This window comes from Phalacrocorax aristotelis, chromosome 8, assembly GCF_949628215.1.
Source record: "Phalacrocorax aristotelis chromosome 8, bGulAri2.1, whole genome shotgun sequence".
NCBI lineage: Eukaryota > Metazoa > Chordata > Aves > Suliformes > Phalacrocoracidae > Phalacrocorax > Phalacrocorax aristotelis.
Window position 1 is genome coordinate 12,678,548 of NC_134283.1, and position 17,162 is coordinate 12,695,709.

The 17,162-nt window shown below is 37.6% G+C and overlaps 1 protein-coding gene across 4 annotated transcripts in view; it reads left to right on the forward strand.

Moving 5' to 3' along the window:
* The window catches only part of LOC142061001 (neural-cadherin-like), a 62,341-nt gene that overhangs the window by 21,764 nt on the left and 23,415 nt on the right, over positions 1 to 17,162 (forward strand). For all 4 annotated transcript variants that reach the window (XM_075101448.1, XM_075101450.1, XM_075101449.1 and 1 more), the window contains exons 5-16: positions 749 to 860; positions 2,170 to 2,419; positions 5,336 to 5,478; positions 8,592 to 8,764; positions 10,459 to 10,627; positions 11,407 to 11,577; positions 12,517 to 12,689; positions 13,887 to 14,054; positions 14,650 to 14,899; positions 14,999 to 15,126; positions 15,992 to 16,178; positions 16,915 to 17,058. In XM_075101448.1, the coding sequence (XP_074957549.1) occupies positions 749 to 860; positions 2,170 to 2,419; positions 5,336 to 5,478; positions 8,592 to 8,764; positions 10,459 to 10,627; positions 11,407 to 11,577; positions 12,517 to 12,689; positions 13,887 to 14,054; positions 14,650 to 14,899; positions 14,999 to 15,126; positions 15,992 to 16,178; positions 16,915 to 17,058 (2,068 nt within the window). The remainder of the gene's footprint in view (positions 1 to 748; positions 861 to 2,169; positions 2,420 to 5,335; positions 5,479 to 8,591; positions 8,765 to 10,458; positions 10,628 to 11,406; positions 11,578 to 12,516; positions 12,690 to 13,886; positions 14,055 to 14,649; positions 14,900 to 14,998; positions 15,127 to 15,991; positions 16,179 to 16,914; positions 17,059 to 17,162) is intronic.

The window sequence follows — 17,162 nt, forward strand, 5'->3', positions numbered from 1 at the left end:
TTAGCCTAAATGTAATTTAACTTGTACCTGCTTTACCTCAATAGTTAAGAGAGAGCAACTCCCAGTTAATATGAACCTATGAAAGGGTAGATGGAGTGTATGACTACCTGTTGAACTGTAATGCAGAGTATCTCAGCCAACATCAGACAGTCTGAAGTGTAACAGTATAAACTGCCATAAAGGCTAGTTTACTTACTGTTTGGATTGTAAACAGTGCAACTGTGGACTCATATTTAACCTAGGGATAAAGATGTTAGAAGCAGGATTATATTTCTTCCTTGTTTTACCATAATCAGTTCCATTTATGTCTGATTTATGCTTCTGTAATTGAATTCAGAACTGGGTCTTGGAGATTTATACTACTAAAATGTAATATGCTTGCCAGTAGAATTTTCAGTGTTACGAATCACGGAAGTGTTGGGAGATAAGGTAATGGAAAAAGGATCCTTGGAAAGCAGGCAGTCCATTTTTTTTTAAAATTAATAATAGGGAATAATCAATGGAGATGAAGTGGAAACTGTTGCTTCAAGGGACCGGGACTTGGCAATTCCTAGTATTTTGGAATCTAACATTTCAGTGGTTCTACCAGTAAAAGAGCAATCTAAGAAAAATGGCTTGGTCTGTGTGCTATAGCTTCTGAAGGCCTCAAAGATGGTTTTGGGAAATTCTTCCATCTAACATTTATAGAGCAATGAAGTCATTGCCTTGATTCACTTTGCTGTTTAACATTCCTCTCTTCTCCATTAAGGTTCTGGTTGTAATCACAGATGTGAATGATTGTGCCCCTGAATTTCATCAGTCGATTTACAGCAAAGTTGGTGTTCCTGAAACAGTTACTAAGACAACTGCACTTCTACAAGGTTAGTACTTCTAAAACAATTTATTACATTCAGTATGAGTGGTTGCCCCCCGCATTAGAACTCAGTTCAGAAGGCAGAATTACTTGCCCCAACATGGGTAGTTGCAACTCTCTGAAGGCAAATGGCACTTTGTAGAATTGGGTCATAATTATTTACTACTGGCAAACCCAAACAATTCTGGGGGATGGGAGACAAAGGAAACAAATCTTCTTTGTAGGATTTAGAAAACAGGACTTCAGTTGTGGTTGGTATTACAGCAGCAGGCTTATAGTAGCTGCTCTTGCAACATTTCTTTTTTTGAAGGAAGAGAGTGATGTTGGATCAGAAATTATGGACACATCAGCTCACCTTCTCTGCCTGTCTTTGAGTACTATGTGGGCTTGCAGTAGAGAATACTGCTTTTTTGTGTTAAAAGCCTCTTGCAAGGTTTAACTGTTCTATCTGAGGTTTTGTCTGGATGCTTGAGAAAAACTTTGCTTTCTCCCAATGTGACCACTAACTTAAGCTTTAAATGATGATGCTCTGTAAATTATGTAAATTTTGATTTTGTGAACCACAAAAATCTTATTGAAAATGTTTATCAAGAAATGAGCAGGTCCTGACAATAAAACAAGTTTATGTCAAGTAAAGGGTTGCAGAGGGCCTTATATTAGTCCTTAACCCTTACATAAACTTTTTATAAATCTTGAGAGGGAAAAGGAAATTAAACTACAGGAAAATTACTGTTCCCTAGTAAATAGGATTTTGTAACCTCCTACTGTTTTACTTAGTGATTTATCATGTACTGATGATAGGCTGTCAGTTACTATTCTGGTAACTGCACATTTTCGTAAGTTTCTGTAGTTTGAGTAGGATCTAACAAACACATAACTTGAATCAGTTGAATAATATATGTAAACATTTAATCTTTAATCACCCAGTGTGTGATCTGTCTGAGTGATCTTGAAGTCAGCAGTACAGATCAGGTGGGCATGAGAATATATGTCTCTGTGTGGGAATATGTTCTTGGTAGTGCAGGGCTTTTTAAATCCAGGAGGTGAAGGCAAGATCTAGTGGCTGAATTCAATCAGGGACTTAACTAGTTTTTTCTTGTCTTTTTTATTTATTTTTTTTAAACAGCTTATTTTCAAGTAACAGTTCAATAAAAAGCAGAGGGGATAGCACAGTTCTGTAAATTGTTTCAAGCACCATGTGACAAGGAAAATTCTATTACAGTTTTTTACTACACACCAATTCTCTTGTTAAAGTACTTAACATTGCAGTTCACAAACTTTGATCTACACAATGTCTTTCTCTTCTCTCTTAATAGTGACAGCCACTGACTGCGATTCAAAAGAGAATGCCGAATTACTATATTACACTTTGAGTCAAGACTTCAGTATTACTCCTCATGGTACTATTTTTCCAGCAACACAGTTGGACTATGAGCGACCTAACCATCTTTATGAGTTCATAATTATGGCTGTAGATAAAGGCAAAGAGCCAAAGACTGGGACAGCGACTGTTAGGATCCGTGTTTCAAACGTGAATGATGAAGCACCTGTGTTTTCACAGACAATGTAAACATTTATTCTTAACACTGTGTTATCTTTGTCTTTTACTGTTGCTTTTTGTATTTTTGTCAAAAGGCTTATCATTACAGGATGGTAACTAGCTTCGGTTCAGTCAAATCTGAGAGTTGGACTGACAAACACGGGACAATCTTTTGACTTTGAGACTCTCTTACTACCAGTTAAAAAAAAAAGGCAACTTTAATTTTGGTTCTTAATTTTAAGGTTTAGGCATACTTTCAATGTATGGTAGGACTTGTGGTTCTAGCTAGACAGAGGTAGTATATAGACAGTCTCTTTTGACAGATCTTGCACTTAACGTTTTTTCCAGTTTGTACTGAAAGAGTAATTTCAGATTATACATTTCAAGAGGACCCCTCTACCACAAAAGGAAATCAAGCAGAAAAAGCAGGCAACTCAGTGTAGTCCTTAGCCTGTATCCAGAGTACACAGTGGAATTTTGCCTTTTAATTAGGCAATTTAAGCTTAGACAGAGTCAACAGTCTGCATCACCGGTTTATAATTATTAAAGAAAAATGCTTAGATGACAGAATACTAAATGACCACTGAATTTTAAAAAACACAAGGTAAATGTCAATAAGTGGAGTTCACTTCATTGCGCTTAGTGCCTTGCCCTACAAACTGTACTCTTGTTTGGGGTGGGTTTTTTTTCCCTTCTAAAGCATCAGCAAGGATTTTTCTTCCATAGCTGGGACTCAGAAAAATCTGAAGCAATGTCAAAAGTGCTATAAACTTGCATTTGCTTTAGAGGTTTAGTAATGGAATTCCCGGTCAGCTTCTGCATCAGCCTTCTACTCTTAAAAGTAGAAGCTGCTCAGAACAAAACCCAGCCAGGGATTTCAGTGATGCTAAGCTTGATGTTTAGCTGAACAAAACATCAAAGCTTTCTGACAGCCCCTATTTTTTGTAAAGGTAATGTCTGGCTTCAAAAATCTTGTGCCTTCCTTTCTTTCCTAAACATTGCTTAGGGGATATGGCCTGGAAAAGTTGATCTTACGTAAATTGTTATTGGACCTCCGTGCGTTTCTAAAAACTAAACCAGGTTAAGTTTCTCAGTCTTCAGATGATGCCTATTTTTCATTTATTTGTTTTAACATCCAGGATCATTGAATATTTATCTGTCTCTGATAGTCTTGTATCTGTTCCTAATTTTTTAATCAGAAATGAGTGATAGTATTAAAGATGCTGTAAACTTCTCTAACAAATGGGAAGCAGAAAACAGTTAAACACCTCCCCTAAACCCAAACAAAAAAAAAAAAACCCCAAAAACCCCTCTGCCAACTTATATTTAAAGATTACTGAAACATATGATTTAAATTAACATTATTTTAAATTACCAAACATTCACAAGAAGCTTTTATCTTCCCTATGCAATAGCAGGGAATTTGTTATTGTGTATATGTCTAGATTGGCATTGGAATTTAATTAAGCTCCTGGAGTTCAAATTAGCTCAAGTTTTTGTTTAAACAGGTTAACCAGGCTTTGATATTGCTTTATCTTTCCTGTTATGAAAGAAATCTTGAACCCAAAGGTGAATTTCAGAGAGCACTTAGTTGAAGTTTTCTGTTAAATAGATTCATCATGAACACCCGTAAATTAGGTCCTGTTGAGAGACTAGTTTGCAGTTAATGTTATGCTCTGTGGCAGGCTAATACAAATCAAGATGATGATGTTGCCCTAGCCCTTTTTTTAAATGGATTTACAGTCCAGTATAAGCTTAAGATTCCTTGCCCTGAGCTTTCTTTCATCAAGGTTCTTCATCTCAGTTATGAAATGCTTAAGGCTACCACTCTGTTTCATTTTGTCAGTTTTTACTCTCTCCTTTTTAAGAGACCTCTTCTGATGACTTGAACTCTTCTGTCCCTGTATTTCATGTTAAAAATTATCAGAATTACAGTTCATTTGCTTCCCAGATGCAGAGTTAAGACAGTGTCCTGAGGGTTGTGACTGTGCTAAACCAGAATAATTTATCTTTCTTACATCATTGCATATTAAATTGGGGGTGGGAAGCTGTTTCTACAAAGATTTTGATGAAAACACATATATCTAGACAACAAAAGCTAAGGGAGAGGTTTTCTGTTCATCCATTTTCTTTTCTTTGAATTTTTTCCTATTCTCAGCATATGGAGAGAGGGTCCATAAGCACTCTGAACCCTGTGGTACATATGTATTTTATCTATATTGTTGGATACAGCCAGCTGTAGTTCATTCTTATGGCTGAGCTTGGGGGTATCTACTATGGACGGGCCTGTAGTATGCTTAGTCTGGGCTATGCAGTCAGATAAAATAATAAGTATTTGGGACTTTGCTAAAGCAGGGGTCTTTTCTACTCCAGAAAGTGTTAAGCTTAGGCTGATAATCCCTCTTAAGAGCTTACAATTTCAGTGATGTGTCTGGACTTGAGAAGAGATTTTTTAAAAAAATGACCATATGCACATATCTTCCAGATCTGATTCTCTTCTTAGTCCTGCTGGTGCAAAGACTACACAGAAAGCATTTTGGGAGCTTGTGTCAGAGTGTGTGCTATAACAAGCAATGCTTTAACTTAGCAAATGTTTGCTTTGATTATGTGAATCATGCAACTCATTTTTTTAAAGTTAAAAAAAGTGAATTCTGTGTTTAGCCCAAGTCTTGTTGCAAAGCTAAACTTCAAAGCTTCAATACTGCTGAAAGTTTGCAGTGGAAATCTATGGGAGGTAACAACAGAAAGACTTGAATGGTCAGATAAATCAATACTATCATCTCACTGGTTAACAAAGAAGCATCTTATCCACGTAACTATTAATAAATTACAGGTCTCTGCAATACCATTTGTACAGGTAGTCAGTAGGCATTGTATAGTTCCATATATATATTATCTCCTGTCTAAATTCATAAATGTATTGTCATAATTTCTTTTAACAGCTACAGGAGTTTTGTTTCTGAAGATGCAGGCCCAAACACACTGATTGTTACAGTTAATGCTGTTGACCCTGATGGAGATGGTGTGACATACAATATTCTGTCTGGGAATCAGAAAGGAAACTTTGTTATTGACCCCAAGAAAGGTAATAATGTCTTAGCTCTTTGCTGCTGTCGTCATAAAGTTGATTCTGATGTGGTGCAGCTTGAATTTGGTCTTCATTAGGTAGCAATTATGAAAACTGAATAGCATATGCTATTTTTGAAGATAATGCTAACCTGGTTTTAAAAAGTGCAGGAAAAAGATGCCATTGTTTTAGACTATTATAATGTCAAAAAAATAATATAATTTTCCTAAAAGCTTTGTATAATGGACCTATCTTACTTGTTCATTGTTTTCTTTAGTCAGTAACTTAACAGAGAGCATTATTATAGATAACTGGTAACTTAACAGACAGTAACTTAATAGAGAATGTTATTGTTGATAACAGCGTCATTCGAAAATGTCAAACAAGGATTTGAATAATGTTTCATCTAGGAGACTAGTTTCAAAGTTGTAGCAAGAAAAGGCTACTCTGCAGGGTAAGATCGAACAGGAGTCGAGGGTGACAGCAAGACAGGCAGGGGCACAGAGCACCATCCTCAGCAAGAGCAGCAGAGCAGGTCGCGTGACATAAACTTGGTTCGTCCAACAGTCCAGTGGTCACCAGGCAAATACGCAGTGATCAGGTGCGTCTCGGGACAAGCGGGAAACCAAGGCATCCAGGCCATGTCAGGGTCAGCAAGATCCACAGCCAGGTACAGCACACCCCCGGGGGAGCTCGAGAAAGGACCGGAGCTTAAGGGCGGTCCTGAGACATGGGGCAGAGGCCACAGGCAAGGCTTCTGACAGCTAACTGTGTGATCCAGGGTTAGCGGGCTGCATGGTGTCAGAGCTGGCCTTGAACACGGGCAGCCACATCCAGGGAGCAGGAGGAAGTTTGCAAGGCCTGTTGGTGCATTCAAAGCTTGACAACCACCTGCTGCAATTAGCCAAAGATACTGCTAGTAATCAAATAGCCATGTGAGGAGGAAAAACAATAGGATAACAGTTCTGACTGGAAAAGTTTTCTTTGTGCAACTTTTTCAATAACTCAGTTTTAACTGGTTTAAAGTGGGCATTTGGGTTTTCAGATGAGGCTTCCCCCCCGCCCCCCCTTTCTGATGTCTCTCCTGATTACGTATGTGTGAGCAAACACTCCTTAACTGAGTTTGCTTGTGTTGTACTGACACAAAATGATACATTTGTAGGCGGAATGAGACTACCACTGTTTTATTTCAATGAAAGCAAAAGTATATAAAATATGAATTCAGTGAGTATAATTTTCATTTAAGGACAAAATAATTCACATGAGCAGTGTTATTTAGGCAAGAATTCTACATGCATGAGAAAAAAATGTGTGGAGAATACTTTGCAGTTTAAGTAATTGTTCTGAAATACCAGTTTTTACATATTTTCAAATTTTTTTCAGTATTTGCATATTTTTAAATCCCACAACATTGGTGCCCTTGTTTGGAAAAAAAAAAACCCCAACGAAAAGAAAAACCACCTAAAAATGCACAAATAGACATTGTCAGAGTAGGCTTGCATATACCTTTAAATTAATGGGATTTATTTGCTGTTCATTGCTTGAAAAAACAAAACAGGATGTTTTGAGACAGAAACAAGCAACCAAATTTAAATCCCATTGATGGATTGAAGTAACTTAATTAACTTCACTTAAATTACTTTATAATTAACCTGTTTGAACTGCAATCAAGATCTGAACTTAGATTTTTCAAAGCACAGGTGTTGAATATACAGGAAGGAGTAAGCTGCCCAAAGTTACTCCGTCTCTTAATTTCAGAAAGTTCACTTAGCATGAAATTTTAATTTCAATGCAAATAATGTTTTTGTAATATTGATGTTAGTTTCTGAAATGTTCATAAAAATATGGTCTGTGGGTAACTTGCAAGTGTTGACATGTGATCCAGAATTTGAGAGCTCCTTTTATCCTTTCTGACTTAAAAATAGAGTTGTAGGTTCCAAGAGCTGAATTTCTAAAGACACTTTGGCACCTAAAGAGGGACGATGGTTTTAAGTGTCTAATTGCCACAAGGGTAGTATATCTGATGCTTCTGAAAATCTTTATTGTAAGTGCTTGAAGAATCTTAACATTTGATTGACAGCATCTCTTAGAATTAGCTCCATAGTTTTAATATAGCTAATAATGTAGATGTATTTTTTATACTTTTTTACCAATTAAATTTTACAGTCTTTGAAACTTAATTTTAGAAACATTAACATTTTTTTCAAAACACTTTTGGGCTTTTGTTGCTAAATAAACCAATAAAGGTTTATACAGTGGCTTGCAGCAGTTTCTTTTCAGAAATTATGTCAGGGGAATAGGCTGTTCACCATTGTCACAGAAATGCCAAGGTAAAATGGAAATATGTCAAAAGTAAGTGCTGCAGCTACAGCAACACATCTACAAGCAAAATGAGTGACGTTAATGCTGTGACAATACTCTGTTGCAATGACAATTGCTATTATGCCTGATGAATAATAGAGGTGATTGATGGATGATAGAGCAAAAGAATGACAGCTCTGTGCTCCGTGGTCTCAGATAACTGGTCTCTCTTGCTTTTGTAGCAAATCTTTCATACATCTTTCTCTGACAGTGCCTTTATGTCCCATCCAGCAGGGTGTATCATGTGGGGGACTTGGGAGAGTAGCAAAATACAGGTTTCTGAGGATAGGTCTATAAAGCTAAATGCTGCAGGAAGGTAAACTTGTACTAGTTTTGGTTGAGCTAGCATGGGTAGGTACAGCTGTAGACATGGTGACACGTGCTTCATTGCAATAATGATACAGGAACATAGCCAGGCTTGCTGGTGGCACTGATGCAGGTTGAACAGAAGTCTGCCACAATGTTTCTCTGGATTTTTTGGTTTTTTTTCTGCAGCAGGTAGATTAAAGCTAATATGTGCAGGTCAGCTGAGTTGTAGCTGTTGTCTTATTTAGCTCTGTAGACATACCTGCAGACAAACAAACCTGTTGTGCTGTCTTAATTTTGTTTTAATATCAGACTGCATTAAAATACCATAGTTAAACTACATATACCTTGTGTTTTATTGGTGAATAGGTAGACTAGAATGGTTTCTTGTCGTGTTTACTAGTGAGAATAACAACGGTAATTGGTTAATGTTGTTATGGTAATGGTTGATGTTGTTTTTACAGGGCTAGTTAGACTTCGTTCAAGTCCATTTCCTGAGCTGCAGGGGACGGAATATGTACTTAATGTCACGGCTACTGATGATAATGCCTCTGGAGGACCCCATTCTCTTACAAGTACTGCCCAGGTTGTTGTGAAAATTGATGATGTCAACAACAACAAACCTGTCTTTCAAAAGGTAAATATATGAGGCTCAGTCATTTGTATTAGACTGTGTGTAAATGTTTAAGACTGTGTTGTCACTGCAAGTGATGCAGCAGATGAGCTATTCAAGAAGTGGTCAGCTTTCATCTCTCTTTGAGTCCTGATGCTACTGTCTTCTCCACCTTTTCCATCCCTCTCCTAGGACTTTCCAGGTTTGTTCTCTTGTGGCAGAACAATTCCTGTGAGTCCTGTCTCTTACCTGAACCACGTGTCACTTCTGGCATTTTAGAGATCGGTTTTGGAGGTTCAGTGTGCTGTATGCCATGAGGAATTGATAGGTATAGCTATTTATGCAGTGGGTTTGTTCCAAAATATTCCAAAATACCCCTCTAAGTTATAGAGGCTTCTTTTGACAATTGTATGTCTGGAACTGATGAAAGAGAGAAGAATCCAAGAGTTTTAGCTTAACTTATACAGTACTATAAAAATAAAATCTTGAATATGTTTTCAGAATGTTCATTCATATTAAAGATCTGTTGTCTAAAAATTTCAAGTTTGATGCTGTTGGCTAAAATGTTGATGGGCAATATTGCATATTTTGAAAAGTCAGTCTCAGAAATTCGTGGTAGTCTGTCCTTGACAAAGTTACTTTGCGTAGAAATCCCATTTAGTCCAAAGCAATTCTGTGGTTTGGGCAAGTGCATGCCCTCTTTTTTATAAGTTTTTGCTAGTTTTAAAAAAATTTACATTTGGAAGAATCTGCAACTATAACTTTTCCTCCAAATATTTTCACTGGTTGGATGTGCTCAGAGGCCTTGTGCTGTGTGTTCTTCCTATAACCACAAAATAGCAAGTGAAGTGTGTAAATTAATCATAGAATCCTAGAATGGTTTGGGTTGGAAGGGACCTTTAGAGGTCATCTAGTCCAACCCCCCTGCAGTGAGCAGGGACATCTTCAATTAGATCAGGTTGCTCAGAGCCCCGTCCAGCCTGACTTTGGATGTTTCCAGGGATGGGGCATCGACCACCTCTCTGGGCAACCTGTTCCGTGTTTCACCACCCTCAGAGTAAAAAATTTCTTCCTTATATCCAGTCTAAATCTACCTCTTTTAGTCTGAAACCATTACCCCTTGTCCTGTCACAGTAGGCCTTGCTAAAGAGGTTGCCCCATCCTTCCTATAGTCCCCATTTAAGTACTGGAAGGCTGCAATAAGGTCTCCCTGGAGCCTTCTCTTCTCCAGGCTGAACAACCCCAACTCCCTCAGCCTGTCCTTGTAGGAGAGGTGCTCCATCCTCAGATCACTTTTGTGGTCTCCGCTGGACCCGCTCCAACAGGTCCATGTCCTTCCTGTGCTGAGGGCTCCAGAGTTGGACGCAGCAGTGCAGGCGGTGTCTCACTAGAGCAGAGTAGAGGGGCAAAATTACCTCCCTCCACCTGGTGGCCACGCTGCTTTTGATGCAGCCCAGGGTATGGTTGGCTTTCTGGGCTGCAAGGCACATTGTTGGCTCATGTCCAGCTTTTCATCCACAAGTACTTCCAAGCCCTTCTCAACAGGGCTGCTCTCAATCCTTATCATGGTACAGATAAAATATTAACATCAGTGCATGTGAATGGAAGTGTAGCTAAATATTTTTTTCTTTCTTTTTCCCTCCAGTATATCTTTAAATCAAATGGCATGGTAAGCCTTTGATTTTTCTTTTTTTTTTTTTTTTTTTGTCCCCTCCCAGTGTCAGTATTATTGGGAACATGCTTCTGTATTGGAAAACCAGCCTTCAGGGACAGTTGTAATGCAGGTTGAAGCCACTGATGCCGATGAAGGAGCCAATGGTGTAGTGAAATATGGCTTGATGCACAGAGGTGGTGTCCTGCCAGCATTTAGTATTCATCCTGACACAGGTAAAGCAAGTAGCAGAACTGATACTGGCATATAGAAGCCACTTTGTTACACTGATTGAAAAAAAGCTTAAATAAAATCAGACTTTGTGCTTTTTCATTGAGTTTTTTGATAGCAGACAAAATATAAACTGTATTAACTGCATGAACAAATAATCTCCCTTTAGTTTCATACATGTTAAATACTGAGCTAGAACTGATGTTTTCCCTGAAATGTGGAAGTTCTGCTGTGTGAAATAACTGCTGTGATTTTGTAACTAGATTTAAAAAACCCACCATTTTTAAGGGCACATTACTTTGCAACATTGCTAATGGCATATAAATGATTTATCCAAGTGACTAGTCTTACAAACAGCGAAGAGACTAAGTCTTGGAAGGCCAGAACTAAATTCAGGCTGAACTTTTGGAGGATAAAAGGCATAACATGTGCTTTTACCCTGTACTTACTGCTCTTAAAAAAAAAAAAAAAAAATTAAATTATTTTTTTTTCTAAACTCATTCTCTTAAAGCTAGTTTGTTACTTATCTCTGTTTTCCAAATTCAAGTCCAATTGCGTGTAGTTGTAAGCGTATATGAAGTTTGTATCTGCCTGAGAAGTACAATTTAAGCTGCTGAAACTTGTTAAATCTTGTGGTTGGATCCTTGAGCCTGAAGTTCGCTTTATAGGTGTATTTCACCTATTATATTGTATCTCAATCTGTTGACAGACAAATAAACACCTAAATATAGCATATTGTCAAATGCGTAGTATTTTAACTCCCTGATATTTAATTTGTTTTCAGGAGTTCTGACAACTGTTCAGGTATTTGATCGAGAAAAACAGAGGGAATATCCTATCACTGTGACAGCAACAGATCAGGCAGCGGAACCACTCATTGGAATATGTCAGATAAATATTATCATCCTGGACCAAAATGATAATGATCCCAGATTTGAAAACACCCACTATGAATGTAATTGAGAGTCATTGGATAGAGTTTCGGTGCCCTGAGTGTGAGCTTACCTGATGTCTAAGATTTTTGGGTTTTGTGTTTCCTGTCAGTAGATCTTGTGACCGACTAGGTGATTGCAGTCAGAGATGCACTCGCTTTAATTAATTGCAGAATTGTTATTCTGTGTAATGTAGCAGGGACAGTCTTGACTCATAGGCCTTCCTGAGTGCTCTTACAGGAGAATTCCTTGAAACAATAGCCATGTCAGTATCTTTCCCTACCTGAGTATACCAAGTGTCTGTGGTACTACACAGAAATGTGGAAGTTATAATAAGTATGTGAGTGTGCAGCGCTGAGCACTAACTGTATCCTTTGTTTTCTGATTAATAGATTTTTGTCATAACATTTGATTACACATTTTTCCTTTTCCCATTTGAATTTCATCATTCTTCATTGTTCGTTGTTTTACCTTTCCCTCTTGGTTCTTTTGAAAACCCTTCCTGTTTATAGATAAGCACTCAGGGGCATGCATAATATTAATAAAGGAAATGAAGACTGTTAATTCTCAGTTATAGTATGCAAATCCTAGAAAGTAGCTTCTGACAATGTGGTCCTTTTCATCTGGTTTTATGCAGTAAATCAATAAATTAAATTTCCATTTATGTATAGTTCATACAGAGCAATTAGTCCTTTAGTAAAAATGCAAGAAAAAAATAAGTAGTGTCTTATGAGAAATAAGAATTCCAGGTTATGAATGTGATAATATGAAGTTCAAATGTGATCTGTAGCTCTGGAGTGATAGCAGCTCTTTAAAATATTCATTTTGATTTTTATGGCCATTGTTCCAAGGAAGATAAAGTTATAGCTTCCATAAGTTGTTATTTTAGTATTTCTTAGTAAGATGTTCATGGTACTGTAGTGAATTAATTATCAGTTTGAAATATCCTTTCCTTACATTAGATTTCCTAAGAGAGGACACAAGAGTTGGGACCAGCTTTCTTCGTGTTGCAGCCCGTGATGATGACTACAGCTCAAATGCTACCATTACCTATTCAATAGCAAATGAAGAACCAAATTGTTTACAAATTAATCCGACTACAGGCTGGGTGTTTGTGAACCAACCCATATCTCAGGTATGGTGCTTGCCTTCCTTTTTAAGCTGGCTATCTCAATATGTTATAGGAAGGACTGAGGTCATGAGTTTGTCCTTACCTCCATGTTACCCTTTACATTAAAGGATCAGTAGGTCATGTTTAAATTAAACATGAGTCTTAGGCTTTTAGCTGGTGAGTTCATTGACTGTGAATTGCATATAAGCCCTGTTTTCAGCTGGAAGGCTGACAGCACTGCCTCTGAGAACTTGTTCTTCCCATTTCATTAGCTTTGGCATACTAATACGAAGGACTGGAGGGCTAAGACTGTAAGCAGGGGAGCAGGAAACCAGGGGTAGGACTTTACTGTGTTAAGAAGCAATTAGTTAAGACACAAACCTGCATGTGAAGGAGTGTGAAATAAGATTCCCAACTTGATGCATATTAGCTGTGGTGGGCTGAGCATAGCTGTCACTCAGGAAGGTGAAGGCATAATGAACAAAATTGTTGCATGTAGTTACCTAAATTGGATCAGTTTCAGCTATTTCTAGATACCTACATATTTGCTATTCTCAGAGTTGTGAAGTAATTTGTGTTGAAACGAAAATATTGTTGTAGATGTCCATTTTAAAATAGCTTTTTAATAGTGTCCTGGTTTTGGCTGGGATAGAGTTAATTTTCTTCCTAGTAGCTGGTACAGTGCTTTTTTTGGATTTAGGATGAGAATAATAACACTGCTGTTTAGTTGTTGCTAAGGAGAGCTTATACTAAGTCAAGGACTCTTCGGCTCCTCATACTGCCTGGCCAGCGAGGAGGTTGTAACTGACACGCAAAATCTGGTGAAGGTGTATTCTTTCAGTATACTTTCTTTATTGAATCTAAGAACCCTATAGACCTAATAACAAAAACTGTTGGTAGGTAAACTTAAGAACTCATGGGCTTCATGAAATGGGGGTTTTTGTTTTTGTTTTAAAATTGTGTGAAATTTGCTAAGGTTTATTGGACAAATAGCAACATTTTCCAACAATTTTAGTAAAGCAAATAGCAGAATTTTCAGCAACCTTGCACCTACTTCGTATTCTCAGCTCAGTATTTTGCAGTTGTGAATGTTTTTCTTCTGTGCAGGTTTTTTTTAAGTGTGCCTCTAATTTCATGTATTAATTTATTGTGGGGGAAAAAAAAAACCTCACTGGAGCCCTGATCAAAACCCTTTGTAACAAAACCTTTTTTACTCTTCAGAGGTCATCTATAATTCGAGAGATTATTGCTACAGATGGAGGTAATAGGAGCAGTAAAGTTGAACTTGCAGTAACGATTACCAGTGCAAAAAACCAGCCTCCACAGTGGGAAAGAGACAGCTATGAAGTTGTTATTCCAGAGAATACTACACGAGATGCATCAATTTTGGTAAGGTTGGGACAGACTTGTTTGTCTATAACTCTAAGGCTTCAGAGTAACTGAACATTGCTTATTTGCTTAAATATAGTGAGCTTTTATAACAGTTTTGTGTATCATAGGGACCAATGATCTGCTATCGGTTTTCTTTCAGAAATGCTAACAGGAACCAGCGTTTTTGTGCTAATTTACATGAGTGCAGCCATTATTTAATTTCCTTTCCATTTGGACAATGCTATAGATGTTCCAGTACTTTTGAATGCTTCTGTGTTACCTGAGGTGATTGTTGGGCTTAAAGTATTGAGAGTAGTTCAATTTGATTGCTCGGAATGAGTAATTAGAACAGCTTTATGAAGTAACTCCAAAATATATTTTTTTTAGGATAAAAGCATAAGTAACCGAACATATAATGACTGGTAACCTTTGGCTGCAGCTGTTTGTGGTTGGGAGATGTATCGGGCAGGGTTAAGTTTTGGTATCAGGAAAGACTTGTCCTAGTGTTTTCAGCTGAGAGCTGAAGATCTGGGAGGGTCAATATGCAAAAGCTTTTAGAAATGTTGCTGTACTTACAAAAGTGTTGATTACGCAGACTTCTTGAACTTTGCAGACAATCAAAGCAACTTCTCCCCTCGGAGATCCCCATGTGACTTATAACCTAGTAGAGGGACTTGTTCCGGAGACCAACATGCCAGTTCGTTTCTACCTGACTCCAAACAGACATGATGGTTCTGCTTCGATCCTGGTAGCTGAGCCACTAGATTATGAAACAACAAAGAGCTTTCTATTGAGGGTTCGAGCACTGAACATTGCTGCAGTTCCTCTGGCAGCATTTGCTACAGTCTATATTAATTTAACAGGTGTGTAAGCTGTTCAGTGATGTTATAGTATAGTCATAGTACTTTTTTTTTCCTTTCAGTTTCTGTTTTTCTCTTTACATGCACTTCTTGATGTTTTAGATGTCAATGACAATGTCCCATTCTTCACTTCATCCATTTATGAAGCCTCGGTGACAGAGGGAGCTGATGTTGGGACGTTTGTTGTTCAGGTGTTCGCCACCGACCTTGACCTTGGTCAGAATGGTGAGGTAAGTAAGTGGGGACCTACATCTTCTGTGATGAAAGCTATGGCATGACTTCTGTACGAACATGGCTAAATAGACTAGAAGCCTGCAACCTCGAAAAGAGATGACTAATAGGGAAACATGAGATGAAATAAAGTAGTTAATTACATGTTTCTCTGTTTTGCCATGTGAAAAATGCAACTTAAACTAGTAGTTGTGAGATGGAAAACCAAGTAGTATGTATACAGCCTGTAGTTCAGGTGGAAACCTTGCTATAGAATGCTCTGCTTTGGAAAGGTCTACATAGACCTAAAATGTTATTGGATAAAGTAATGGATGAAAAAAATGTGTTAAAAGCTTCTGTGAGTTGTAAATCACTGGGCGTACTGAAAACTGAATCCTTACAAAATATGTCAAGTTAACACCAAAAGTGGATGTATTTGTTACTGATTTTAAAAATTGATTGTAGGTATATCCTTAGAACAAGAGTGTTAGCTGAAGCCAAGTTCATGAAAACATATATATAATAGAGACTGGAATGTGGTCCATGATACTGAACAAGTTCATATCCAGCTCATCTGTGGCCATTATATTGGTATCTGGGATCTTCAGCTGAGTTCGAGTGCAGTTGCATGAGCGCTGTGCAAATGTGAACTAGAGAACCTCGGAACTGATTAGACAAGACAAATTTGTTTCCCTGTACAGATCAGTAGTCAATGTGCAAGGAAGTTAATTCACTTCAAACTAGGCTGCTCAAGCTAGTAGTTTTGCTCAGCTTTCTTGGTGCTGATCAAGTTCTCAAATACAAGGCTGTTCTTCCTTTCTTTAAGTATTTTGTTGTGAACTATCCAACACACTATAGATTGACAACTTCTTTTTAATCCTTTAGATAAGTTACTCCCTGTTACATGACAGTGGTAGAGACTACATGTATTTTGGCTTGGACTCACAGACAGGCTCAATATTCACTGTCTCAGTGTTTGATAGAGAGAAGAAAGGGTCTTATCTACTAGAAGTCAAATCAGTAGATGGCTCTCAATCAGCTCGACCTGGAAAACAAGGGAAGCCAAACTCTGGTAAGAGACAGATGTCTGAGACAAGCACGATTTTGCCTGGATTGGTCTCTGAAAACAGAAGCTCTGAAATGAAAGATTAAATGTTAATTTCTTTGTTTTCAAGTGTACTTGTGAAAGAGTCTGTTTTGGTTTTGAGTTTTTTTTACTCTTTGTGCAACAGTTGTGCCACAGCCAGAAGAGAGATTTTATATGATGATCAGGCAAGTTTTTTGTTCTGAAGTTAAGAGAAACTTGGGCTTCATAGTTCAGAGAGTATTTCCTAGCTATCAAAGATGCACCCATTTTCTGTAGGATGCAGGTCTTTGGGTAGTGAAAGTGTTTCTCAAAGCACTCCATATGGTATTGTATTCAGTCAAAAGTAATTATGAAGTATGAAGAAGGAAAGTTCAAGATAGAAAATCCCATTCTCAGTAGATGGCTGTGCTTAAATAAAGACTTAAAATTTGGCTTTTGTGCCTTCAGGAGAAGAAGTTATGACTAAAATCTGTATGATTGCCATATTAGGCATCAATTATTCACATATTATCTGTTTAAACAAATTAGATGTGACATGCATTTGATATCCAAGTGCTTTTGAGTAATGTTGCTATATATATTGTCCACAACCCTAAGGGTTTGTTTCTGTATTGTCTAAGTATTCGTCTTCATTAAATGTGCAGCTAGACAGTTTAAGGAATTGTAGCTGACAGAAGTGGCACAGCTGAGTATTTTGATCTCTTGTTTCTTGTCTCTCCAGACACAGCCTACGTGCGCATTTTTATCAGTGATGTGAATGATAACAAGCCTGTCTTCACTCAAAGTGTCTATGAAGTAAATGTGGATGAAGACCAAGATGTGGGCTTGACTATCATTACAGTCAGTGCTAATGATGATGATGAAGGTAAAGTATTCCCCATGTTAGAAAGGAAAATGTCTTTTTTGTCTCTAGATTTTAAAACTTCTTTAAGTGTGAACTGATTGGGTATGAACATTAGTTCATAATGG